We start from the raw sequence: 13,083 nt of genomic DNA on the forward strand, positions 1-13,083 counted from the left end.
CAAGATCACATTGAGTCCATAGGAAAAGCCAATACTATTAAAAGAGGATGAGGTGTTGCTTAATGGCTTGCTTGCTCAAAATGCTAAGTGATATGCTCCAAAAGCCCTCAACAACTTTCTCATATCCACATATGTCCCAAATCAAAAGTCAAACTCGGCCCTACCGATTTGATTTATCCGGCGCCACCGAGTTCACTTGACATAACCACTGTCAAAAACCCTAGTCACTTTGGTCTCACCGATAGGGATCTCGGTCTCACCGAGATAGGATTGCAAACTCTCTATTTCCCTTCGTAACGTTTCGGTCCAACTGAGATGAGTGATTGGTCCCACCAAGTTCGCAATGCAAACTCTTTGTTTCCCTTTCGTAACATTTTAGTCTCACCAAAATGAGCGAATCGGTCCCACCAAGTTTGCCTGACCAACTCTCTGTTTGCCTATTACAGAAATCGGTCTTGCCGAGTTTATGTGATCGGTCTCACCGAGATTACATTATGCCCTAACCCTAATGAAATCGGTCCCACCGAGTTGACATGTCGGTCCCACCGGAAATCCTAACGTTCACATTTTGAACTAAATCGGTCTGACCGAGTTTCATGATTCGGTCCCACCGAGTTTGGTGATTTGTGTGTAACGGTTAGATTTTGTGTGGAGGCTATATATACCCCTCCATCCTTCCTTCATTAGTAAGGAAAGCCATCAGAACGTGCCTACACTTCCAACATACATTTTCCGAGAGAGAACCACCTACTCATGTGTTGAGATCAAGATATTCCATTCCAACCACAAGAATCTTGATCTCTAACCTTTCCCAAGTTGCTTTCCACTCAAATCATCTTTCCACCAAATTCAAATCTGTGAGAGAGAGTTGAGTGTTGAGGAGACTATCATTTGAAGCACAAGAGCAAGGAGTTCATCATCAACACACCATCTATTACCTTTTAGAGAGTGGTGTCTCCTAGATTGGTTAGGTGTCACTTGGGAGCCTCCGACAAGATTGTGGAGTTGAACCAAGGAGTTTGTAAGGGCAAGGAGATCGCCTACTTCGTGAAGATCTATCCTAATGAGGCAAGTCCTTCGTGGGTGATGGCCATGGTGGGATAGACAAGGTTGCTTCTTCGTGGACCCTTCGTGGGTGGAGCACTCCGTGGACTCGCGCAACCGTTACCCTTCGTGGGTTGAAGTCTCCATCAACGTGGATGTACGATAGCACCATCTATCGAAACCACGCCAAAAATCTCCGTGTCTACATTGCGTTTGCTCCCTCCAATCTCCTCCCTTTACCTTCATATGCAATGTTTTACATTCCGCTGCTATACTCTTAGACTTGCATGTGTAGGTTGATTGCTTGACTTGTGCTAAGTTACTAAAATCTGCCAAAACATAAAATTGGGAAAAGACTAGATTTTTATTTGGTCAAGTAGTCTAATCACCCCCTCTGGACATACTTTCGATCCGACAACTGGCCTCAAAATTGAGCTCAGATATAGTTCATCTTATCACCCACAAACATATGGACAAACTGAAAGATTAAACCAGTGCTTGGAGACTTATTTGAGGTGCATGACTTCCAATGAACCAAAAAAGTGGCATTCATAGTTGGCATATAGCTGAGTATTGGTACAACACTACTTACCATACAACCCTTAAAATGTCCTCATTCTAAGCTATATATGGGTTCCCCCTCATTGATTAGTGAGATGGCTATCCTAGGACCTGAAGATTTAGGAGCAAGAGAATTTCTAGAGAACAAACATGCTATGTTGGATTAGCTCAAGCAGAACCTAACACAAGCACAACAAAGAATGAAAAGGTATGCTGACATGAAAAGAGTAGAAAGAACTTTTGACAAAGAAGACTTGGTCTATCTGAAGATGGCTCCTTACATGCTCCCAGCTTTTGGATTCAGAGAGTCACTTAAACTGCAACACAAGTACTATGGTCCCTTCCTGATTACACAGCAAGTGGGTAAAGTGGCCTACAAACTCCATTTCCTGATCACATCAAAATCCATCTTGTGTTCCATGCCAGTCAACTCAAAAGACACCTAGCCTAAGAGCTATCCCCATCCCAAACATGCAGACTGTGAATGAGGATGGTACACTCAAATGTTGCACCAGCGCTAGTTCTCCATGTACAACAAATACCTCGTCGCAATATTCCTAGGATTCAGTGGCTCGTGCAGTGGGAGAACCTAGCGCCGAAGGATGCTACATGGGAGGACACAAACTTCATCAAATGCACGTTCGCGACGTTCTTCAAGTTGACCACTGCGGCGTGAGAGCATCATCGTTGACAATGCTATGAGGACACGATCGATTCCGAGGAGGGAGCAATGTCATGCCAACACTTTCAGTTAACTGTTCAGTTTCAGTACCGGTTCAACGTCCGACAAGAGTTGCTTTGAATCAAACGACTGTACTCACATGGGACCTCCCCTCGCTCGACGTCTGGTTTCACTCCACTTAAAGCACTGTTGGTTAGTTAGTTTTACAACGCTATGACAGTTACTGTGCGGTTGTGCCTATAAAAGGGGCCAGGTTGTGCCTTCGACATGTTATGTTATTTTTTCTCAATTTCTAGCCTACGGGCGAGAATACTACCGATCGGCCTCTCAATTCACCCCTTCCCCTTAATTGTTTCCCCATAAAACTGTTCATACATACCTACTTCATCTGTAAACTAATAGAAAACCTTTTAGATCACAACGTCTTATATTAGTTTACAAAGGGATTAGATCGGATCTTACATTGCTCGGGTTTGACACCCTCTCCCTACCACTAGGTTCGTCAAGGCCGCCGGTGGGGGAGGGGAGAGGAGAGGAGCCGAGAAAAAGAAAGGAACTCTCAATGGAGGGGAGGGGAGGGGGAGAGGGGAGCCTCCCCCCATTCGTATTGCACGGAGAAGGTAACACGGTTGTCTACGACCGTAGATGTGCGGCAGATAATATTGCGACCGAGAATCACCCACTCACTCGCCTTCTCCTCGCTTCGTCGTCTACATAACCCGGCCGCTCTGTTCTCGTGCTCCCTCTTCCACTCGTCTCGCCATTAATTAAAGCTCCGGAAAACAATTTCCCTCTCCCAAATCCTCCAGATATAGCCCCCCTACCACACCCCAGCAAACTCTCACGCGCGCGCGAAGCATCGGCTCTGCTGGATCCCCCCCTTTGCCTGGGCATTTGATTTTCCCCCGAATTTCCCATCATTTTGGGTTTATCGGCCATCTGTGGCGGCAGCTCGGGATAGGGCTCGCGGGGATGAGGTTGCATGGGGATGTGTCGGATGATGAAGAGGAGGGTGCGGTGATGGATCCGGCACTGCTGTCTCCGTCATCGCCGCCCGCCGGTGCGGCGGCGGCGGCTGCGTCGAGGCTGGTGGTGGGCTACGCCCTCACGAAGAAGAAGGTTAAGAGCTTCCTCCAGCCCAAGCTGCTCCTGCTGGCGAGGTAAAAGCCTGGATCACCGCTTATAGAGATGGACTCCATTGATTGATTGATTCATGGTGGATGCAGGCGGTGGATGTTTTTTTTAGAGAAAGGGGGTGTGTTTCTTGTTTGCTGAGTGGGGAGTAATTTCACAAAACATGAAAACATAAGATTTTTTTTTTCTGGTACAGAGGTGTTGAAGACTTAAGGGTGTTGCTCTTGGAGGAAAAATGCTGTTCTTGGATCAGTTTTTGAACATCAGTAGTACTTTACTTGGACAGGCAGAGGTGACAAAGGGGTAGTAATGAACTAGTAATTGATGTTCAAACCAATATAATTTCTGCAGTGGGGGGTGGAATGGAATGCTATTCTGTTCCTTATAGCACTTGTTAATCAGTGATCGAATCAGATATCGACCGGAGTAAAGTTAGCGAGAACAGCTAGTGAGAGTGGCTTCTCAGTGAAGCATGCTGGGTTCTAGATTAGAAATTCCAGTAGCATCGTTAGATGCCATATACGCGTGCCAATGTTGGCAGTTACACTGCACGAGGGGATGTCCATGGTCTATAATTTTATATTATCATGTCCACTTGACTAAATGCTTTGTGGTATGCTAATCCTTGTTGCCTCATTGCCTGGCATCTGGGATTCTAGTTGGAATATTCCCATGGATAAGCACATCACATGGATTATGACAACTTGTTGATGGCAATATCTTTCTTGGGATCATTTCCACTTTAGTGAATGCGTCGCTAGATTTGATGGCAACATGGACCACTGACAAACAGTTACTCCCTCTTATATTATGGGACGTATAGTGTAAAAAACGCTCTTATATTATGGGACGTATAGTGTAAAAAACGCTCTTATATTATGGGACGTATAGTGTAAAAAACGCTCTTATATTATGGGACGGAGGGGGTATTTTTCTTGAAAATACTACTGACAAACAATCTTTGAGCTGGCTATCTTGTTAGTTACCTGAATTAAGAGCTAAATGTATCCAATTATTTGCTGGTTGGTTCTCAGCCTATGAACATAATAAAAGGATGTCGAAAAATAAGCAAAGATGAAATAACAAGGAACTCTTGCAAAATTAAAATTTACATTCTGAGACTGATATATGTTTTGATTTTAGAAAAAAGTAAATGTACACTCAGAGGGTGGGTGCTCGAGTTTAAGGTTTATATACTTGCACATCTTAGAAAATTCTCAAGATTCGTATATGTGAATCATGTTACAGCATGTGGGTCTGCAAAGAATCATGCAAAATTATGATCAAATGTTTCCTGTACAAAAAGACAAATGGCTCAGTTTTTTATTCATGTACTTTTATTGTTTAAAAACTTATAAAAACAAATGTGCACTTTACCCTTGTGAGTGGCTTCACAGGCTAAACAACATAAGGCATGTATTCTGGTAGAAAAATATAAGCAAGGAACGGAAACAAATTTACAAGCGAAATGTTCTTTTCAGGAATTGAACAAATTTTGCTCGGTCAAATTGTATATCTGAAGTTGATTAATATTTTTAGTTTGTTCATTTATCCCTGCTGTTGAGTAACTCAAAATATGAATGTTTTGACATGATGCTGGTTTCCATATAATTCCTTTTTATCCTTTGCAAGGTACCCTTGTGACATATTCTGATTTGTATTTGATTGAGTATTCAGGTGTCCCTAAAAACAAATTAACCCAGTTGCGTTGGCGATGCATTTTTTTTAAAGTTCAGCAGAGAGCTTGAATTTGACTTGGATGATTTTGTCTACTCACTTATTATAAGTTTATAATCACTAGCCTCGTATGCTGACTAGTTGCCAAGATTTTATTTTAGTGCTACTTGACATCTTCTTAAACATGTGCATTTTACTTTTTCAGGAAGAAAGGAATTAGTTTCATATCAATTGATGAGACTCGTCCTCTCTCAGAACAAGGCCCATTTGATATCATCTTGCACAAGGTTAGCCAAATACTTCCTAAAATATGTTTTGAAAGTCTGTGGATGCATAGGTCTCAGAACTAAGATTGTGTTACATATTTTCTCCAATTGTTGTGTCTATACGGTTTGAATATTGAAAGAAGTGACTTCTGCTTAATATTTTTAAAATATTATGTCATGATACGTTTCTTGCTTCCTTCTGCAGAAAACTAGCAAGGAGTGGCAGCGGTTTCTGGAGGTAATACTAGACGACAGGTGTAGAAACCTGATGATCTGCAAATGCATGCGTACCATACTGATACAATATGCACGCTCGTCATACATTTATCTAATTTTTCTTGTATAGTTGGTACCATGTCCTGGGAAATCAGTAGTCAGACAGCCCCTCCGTCCAGAAATAGATGGCGTTTCAGATGTTGACACAGTCGCCAACAAACATCTTTGAAAAAGAAATCTGTTATGAAAATGTGATTCCTGTGAAATCCAATGATATTATTTTCTTATAATCAACCCAAATTTTTTTTTCATATATTGGGAGTCAAAGATAAAATTTCAACTCAATGAATTCTAGGAAGTCATGTGTTTTGGAACCTTGGTAGTAAGATTTAGTGTTTATCCTGTCTGCGGCAATGACAGTTAGTATAGTTAATTATCTAATGCAAAAAAAGAAGTCGTAATTGTCCACTGCAGCTCCCTGTGAAAAGCTTATCATAATTGTTGCACTTTGCTCTTAGCTTCTAAATCAAGAATTCCCCTTCTCTGTTGATTTTTACATTTAAAATATTTCATTCTGTGAAGGATTATCATGAAGTGCATCCAGAAGTCACTGTCCTCGACCCACCCAATGCCATTGAGCATCTGAACAATCGACAATCGATGCTTGAAGAAGTAGCAGATTTGAACCTGTCCAGTTTCTATGGTAATATTGCAGATGCGTAATACGTCTGATAATGATATTTGTGCCGAATATAAGCCCATTTGAACTGTTTGGGCGAGTGCTGTGCATTTTCTCACCTCATGTGAGTATTGTGGTTCTAGAATGTGCATAGATCTGAACGCATATTCTATGAGTGGAAGAGTGGAAGCACTCACCCACACAAGCACGAAGTCCACTCATAAAAATAGACATTGTAATTTAAGGTTTTCTTTGTGCATAAATTACTGATTTTTTTTTGCTTTCCTCGTCATGAAATGGCAGAGTGCCTGCCTGTTTTGTAAAAAAAGGTTTCTCTGAATGTTTGTATCTTGTGAGTTGATATGTGTTTCATGACCAAGTACATTGACACATCAGATTCTCACCTAATTCTCATGTAACTGCAGTCCTAGAAAAGAATTGCTTTCAATAGAAAGGCACCAACAAGATCTTCTTGTTGACAAGGGGGGCTGACAATCTTATTTCTGTCCTTTTGAACCATTTGTGTTTCCAGTTAAGGTTGCTATGTAAATCATCTTCAAACTTAAGAGAGCACTAACTCCATTAATGAAAATTGCGGGAACACTGGGCAAAATTTCTTGTTTGCTTGTTTTCTGCTGGGTGAGTCCAGTGACAGATTCTGTTCAATTGGACAGCAGTATCTTTCTGATTTATCGTGAACACATAGCATATTGACATGCAGGCTACTGAAAGTGCATCCCCAGCTTACTTCTGTGAAGGACTTAATATGTTTTTTTGCTCATAAGGACTTAATATGTTTACAATAGTATATAATATATTTTTTATGGTTTGAATTTTGGACAATCGCAGAAGAAGTTTGCACTCCACGCCAACTGGTCATTATGAAAGATCCGTCCTCTATACCAACTGCAGTTGCCATGGCTGGGCTAACCTTGCCATTGGGTAATTTGTTCAAATCTTGAAACTATCAGTTGCATGCTTCTTGAATCTTAATTTGTATTTGTTGCTCCTTTCAAGACACACTTTACTTTAGTTGTTATATGAGAGTTTAGATATCAGCTATGGGCATCATATGATTTGCACTAGCTGTAATATCACGAGTCATGACACTGTACAACCTAGCTACATGTATGCTTTCGTTCTGTTCTGTGAAACATATGCTTCACTCATTATTGAACGATTACAATATAAACAGGCATGCACTGTATGACAAACAAGGAAGGGAATGATGAAATGATATTATTGACATTATGTTGCAGAAATCCTCTATGATTATTTAGTTTGGTGATTTATATGTTACCTGATTCTATGTGCATGCTATGTGGAAACATGTCCTGCAACTTGCCTGTCACATTTGGTGAATTAAACACTAGTTTGAATGAGGACGTAAAGTGAGTAGGGTTGGCCAGTAGTGCATTTGGGCGAGATAGACACTTAGACTAATATTCAAGTTTGATGTTGTGATGTTCTCCTTCCAGTTGATAATTCCCAGTATCACATATTTAGGCCATTTTCCCTGCTGTAGCTCCAGTATTCTGCTTCTGGGGCTTTGTCTTATTCTCCTTCAATGTGTTACATGGGACTTCCTGTTTGTTATGTGTGGAACTAGTAAGTGGAAATTTCTGATGGGACGCACTTCTGTTTGTTGCAGTTGCCAAGCCATTGGTTGTTGATGGAACATCTAAATCTCATGAGCTATCTCTGGCATACGATGAGGCGTCCTTGCCAATGCTTGATCCTCCTCTGGTACTCCAGGAATTTGTGAATCATGGTAACTCCTGATTCTTTTATCTGGCATATGCTTTTTTGCTCTGGATTGGTCGAATCGTGGCATCTGATTTATTAAATCTACAGGTGGGATCCTCTTTAAGGTGTACATCATTGGTGAAGCTATACAGGTTGTCCGCAGGTTTTCTCTTCCTGATGTTAATACCTATGACTTACTAAACAATGTTGGCATCTATCGACTTCCAAGAGTTTCATGCGCTGCAGCAAGTGCAGATCATGCAGACCTTGATCCTCGTATTGCAGGTGGGTCTTCTGCAGTGTTTCCAATTTATCTTTGGTTTAACTTTATTTTCTTTTTTGAATTGATTCTGTTCCAGTTTCATACTAACACAAAATTGTGTTTGGTATGAAGAAAGTGAAGTTAATAGTTTTGTTATAATCTCAAAGTTGAGGAGAAAATCGTTCAATAAAAAATAGTTGTCTTGTAATGCATTATGTTTGGCAAGAGCTTTTTACTGCACCAAATGAACAGTTTTCATTACTGAACAGAGCTTCCTCCGAGACCACTTCTAGAGAAACTAGGCAGGGAGCTTCGTGGTCGTCTGGTATGACCAGCACTGGTTCTTAACTATGTGTAGCTATTATATTTGTTGCCTCACCTGACATCTTAAAATTTGCAGGGTCTAAGATTGTTCAACATAGATATGATTAGAGAGCTTGGAGCAAATGACCGGTACTATATAATTGATATCAACTACTTCCCAGGTGTGTAGTTATTTTATCTCTCACATGGCTCTGCATTTCTTTTCTTCTGTTTATGTGTTCATGAAGAACTTGCTAGGCCAAAATTTTTATCCCAGCTGAGGGGAAAAGAAATGTATCGTCGCGACATATCTCTGCCTGTGTAGGCCAATTTAACACTGTTCAAGTAGGGGTATCTTCTCTTCTCCACTACCCAAGGTTGGCTTGGCTGGGGCATGAGTAGTCTTGCTAATTGTATGTTGTTCATCCGGGTGCAGATTGTTCTTAACCATTACAGGTAACTTCATCCAAGGTGAAGATTGTTAGGAATATGACATGTAAATCATGCAAGACATTTTAATGCTGTGTAGTTTTATTGATGCTGTCAGATCAGTTCCTATGGAGACAGCAATACACGCTACCACAGAAGTTGCTTTTGTTTTGTTCAGTTAAATGGGCAAGTCTTGCATGTAAAATTACAGTGAAAACGTCATGGTCTTGACTCTTGACGATTTCACAGCATGGTAATTTCCTTGCAGTAGTAATTCTTGACTGTCTAGGAAGTAATGCTGCTGTTTTCATTTTTTCTGCAGGATATGGGAAAATGCCTGGCTATGAGCACATATTCACCGATTTCTTGCAAAGTCTTGGGCAAAACAAATACCAAAGGTGCTTGAGCGGAGGCTGAAGCGTTGGTAGCCATACTTGTTCACTAATGTGCATATCTTGGATACATAAGCTGGAGCCCAAGGCTTGAAGTCCAAAACTTACATGTTTTGTAAGAAGTGGCGCCACATACATCACGGTTGGTCGGGAGTAGGGGGAGAGAAAGAACTCGAATGGCCTTGTGCCCATCTTGTATAAATCACGGTTGTTTTGATCATAGTTTGGTCTCAAATGCTTTCATCAAACAGGATCAGCACCATCAACCTACCATGTATGATATTGATCAGTTAAGCTACATACGGTGCATCACAGTAAGCAATATTCAAAATAAGACAGCATCACCTGCTTCCAGGTATAGTTTGACACTACAGAGAACTAAATGCTCTTCTAGGGGGAAATTCAATCAGATTGCAAAGCTTCTAACCTGCAGTCAGAAAATCTTGATAAATTGAAGCAGGTAGCCATGACTTGGTGCAGGCTTCGAGCATGAGCTGCTCCTTGTTCCGCGGCAGTTTTTAGCTGCTGCAGACTGGACACACAAGGAGTGTTTGCATGTGCCAGCATTTCCAGTAAACCTATTTCTGTTTGTTCGGCAGTAAATGAGCTAAGTTGCAGTGTACTATATAGAAATGGCCTGTACTTTCTAAGGCAGGTTGATGTTGATGCTGCCTCATGTGGAAGAGTCATGTATCGAGGACACAGGCATGCCCAGGGAAACTAATTTTAGAGGTAACATGCGAAAATCCCTTTTGGAGGCCGAGTTCCATGGAGGCCAGATTTTAAAAAATTTAAAATTCACCGAAATTCATAGTTTCATATTTCAAAAAAATCTGAAAAAAATGGATATACCTGGAGGCATAATGCACAAGTGTGTAAATTTTCAAGACGAAATCCATTGAAATGAGGGATGTGCAAAAAAAAACTGATGCTTTTTTAACACATATACTATTCATCCTCCAAGGCCATAAATTTGTTTTTTTGTACAGATCGCATTTCAAGGTATTTCATCTTGAAATTTTACGGACATGTGCATAACATCTTTGTTTACTTGTAATTTTTTTTAGATATTTAAAAAATAAAAGTTTGTATTTTGATTTTTTCAAAAAAACTGAACCTTCATAGATGCCGAGAGCCAAAATGCCTCGCTCGGTAACATGATCCTACTCAAATAGTTACCGAGGACTTGCATGTTCCTATTGTTCAGAGAAAGGCTTCACGAACTACACCGAACAAACTTTCTCGATAAGGTATTTTTATTGACTCAAAATGTAGCATTAAACAGACACAAAGCATGATGAGTAACACCCGACATCACACTAGACATCTGCATAACTAAAATGCACACAATCAAACACTAACAAACTGCAATAATATAAAAAAGCTTAACATAACAACAACTATAGAGTCATATAGGATCAACACTATGCGTGATGCGTGACGCCACGGAAACGATCTTTCACGGTGCCAAAGAACTCACAAGGAGCATCAACTATTTCTCTCAAATGGCAAAGAATAAAAGGAAACACTCTTAAATAAATTGTAGCGGATAATTAGCTTGGTTTATAAGGATGCAACCAAAACAATGAAACTTGTGAACCTATGGAGAATCACAAGAGATAACCACAATGAACCTATATGAATTAAGGACAGGCCCTCCAATCCACACACACGAGCTAACACTCAATGGTACTGGTGCTCTCGGCACAACACAACCTCACAGACTGTCTACAAACATAAACTCAGAAATCTCATCCCCCCTTCACATGGAATAGCCGGGGAGTACTTATACTAGAAGAACCTACTAGTTAGGTGTAAAACAACACAAAATGAAGGGTAAATTCATGAGCTCCAAGTTGTAGCAGGAGCGAGCTTGTTGAGCCTCGCGCTGTAATTAATTTCTGGACAACTTGCATGGGAACTTGCACAACTTTTGACTCAAGACCTCAAATGATGCATCGTTTTTTTGAATGAAAGCTGACTTCAAAGACCATCTTCCAGCCTCTAAAACGTGCTAGACCCTTCTAGAATTAATTAGGTTTAGGTGGGAAATTGCAGCTAGAAATCTGATGTGTCATTTCTCCCAAAATAGGCACCAGAAGCTTCCCAACTAAGATAATGGTCCTGCCGATGTCTTCCTTTGGCTGCTCTAATGGTTTAACATTTGTGCTAGCTGCACCTCACTCTTTGATGCCTTGGTCATGATCTGGTCTAGATCCTCCTCCCTTTCTTCAAACAAAACCGTCCTCGGTTTTGAGGTATTCTTTTTGGGCTTCTTTACGTGTGGGAATTGCTCAACCTTGAGTGTTTCATCCACCATAGGTTTCAAGACATGGTTCACTCCTTGGTGCATGAACGAATACTTATTAGACCTCCCATGGTGGGTAGCATCATGATTAACCTGCCATGGCCTTCCCAAAAAAAGATGACAAGCTTGCATTGGCACCACATCACATACCACTTTGTCCACATAACTTCCCACTAAAAATCGCACCATAGAACGATGTGTAATCTTCAGTTTACCAACACCATTCAACCACGTTACATAATATGGCTGGGGCTGCCTCCATGCTGATATCCCAAGAGCATGCACAAGATCACTATTGACGATGTTATTGTAGCAACCTCCATCGATGACCACCTTGTAATTTTTATCCTTGATCTTGCAAATGGATTGGAACACATTTTGTCGCTGGCCCTTCTCAACAATAGGAGCATCATCACGAGCCACTTTGCGAACCATGAGATTAACACCATCCCCTCCATTTGAACTCAGAGGTGCTCCGGTCTCAAAAGTACAATATTTTGCATCTTTCTTCTCATATTCAGATTTTTCACTTGAGTCATCGGTGACATATCCATCATTTGTGAGAAGCACCTTCTTCAAATTAGGACAATCCTTCTTGAAGTGACCTCTACCCTTGCATGTATGACACTGAATATTACTAATGCAAGTCACAAGAGTATTGGAAGATTCAACCTTTGATGCATTAGCTTCTTTTGCAGTCATCTTGCTGTGTGAGCGAAAATTTGCAACAACGCTTCCATCTACTTCTCGCTGAACTGAACCTCTCCAAGTGCTTGATGTATATGTTTGGCAGCGATTTTGGTGAAGCTTCAGCTGCTGCTCTACACGAATAGCCTGATGCACACGTTCTTGCAAATCTTGATAGATAACCATCTTTATCCTTTCTTACACATCTTCATTCAGCCCATGAAAGAATCTTGACATTGTGGCCTCCTCTGGCTCATGCGCCGCTATCCTAATCATCCAAATCTCCATCTCTTTATAGTACTCATCAACACTAGAGTTAGCTTGGCACAACCGTTGGTGTCGATTGTACAAGGTTCTTGTCAAATGTTTAGGAATAGAATGCCTTCGTAATAGATTTTTCATTTGCACCCATGTCTCCGGACGACCTCCAACACGACACAATTGGTTCCACCAAATCAAAGCATATCCGGTAAATTCAATGGATGCATATCGTACCTTCTCCTCTGTATAGAGGTGGCTATCAAAGATCTGATCCACGCGCATCTCCTACTCCAAATAATCATCGGGCTCGGTTTTCCCATTGAATGATGGTATGGTAAGTTTGAATTTACCAATCACATCATCTTCATGGTCATGATGAGCACGCCCATGATCTCTTCCTCCCATGACAAAGCCTTCTTGGCCTTCTTTGTGACGA

General features: G+C 41.0%; 1 protein-coding gene across 6 annotated transcripts; it reads left to right on the forward strand.

The window, feature by feature from the left end:
* The first annotated feature begins 2,886 nt into the window (after nucleotides 1-2,886).
* Nucleotides 2,887-9,732, forward strand: LOC125552439 (inositol-tetrakisphosphate 1-kinase 2-like). Of its 6 annotated transcripts, none has more exons than XR_007303587.1 (12): nucleotides 2,887-3,447; nucleotides 5,304-5,385; nucleotides 5,570-5,602; nucleotides 6,163-6,283; nucleotides 7,109-7,201; nucleotides 7,911-8,030; nucleotides 8,114-8,290; nucleotides 8,537-8,592; nucleotides 8,668-8,752; nucleotides 8,848-9,026; nucleotides 9,118-9,252; nucleotides 9,322-9,732. XR_007303587.1 is itself a non-coding variant. In XM_048715994.1 (10 exons), exons 1-10 carry the CDS (start codon nucleotides 3,260-3,262, stop codon nucleotides 9,414-9,416), a joined length of 1,050 nt encoding a protein of 349 aa, XP_048571951.1. In that variant the 5' UTR covers nucleotides 2,895-3,259; the 3' UTR covers nucleotides 9,417-9,732. The 6 variants fall into 6 exon arrangements, 1 of the variants encoding a protein (XP_048571951.1); XR_007303591.1 differs by having other exon boundaries at nucleotides 2,889-3,447; nucleotides 8,920-9,026; XR_007303588.1 differs by lacking the exon at nucleotides 9,118-9,252.
* Nucleotides 9,733-13,083: the final 3,351 nt, after the last annotated feature.

The sequence above is a fragment of the Triticum urartu genome, chromosome 4 (assembly GCF_003073215.2).
Source record: "Triticum urartu cultivar G1812 chromosome 4, Tu2.1, whole genome shotgun sequence".
Taxonomy (NCBI): domain Eukaryota; kingdom Viridiplantae; phylum Streptophyta; class Magnoliopsida; order Poales; family Poaceae; genus Triticum; species Triticum urartu.

Coding starts and splice junctions, on each gene's coding strand:
- LOC125552439 (XM_048715994.1), top strand. CDS start 3,260: ATGAGGTTGCATGGGGATGTGTCGGATGATGAAGAGGAGGGTGCGGTG. Junction 8,031..8,113: donor CCAGGAATTTGTGAATCATG/GTAACTCCTGAT, acceptor TTAAATCTACAG/GTGGGATCCTCTTTAAGGTG. Junction 8,753..9,321: donor TGATATCAACTACTTCCCAG/GTGTGTAGTTAT, acceptor TTTTTTCTGCAG/GATATGGGAAAATGCCTGGC.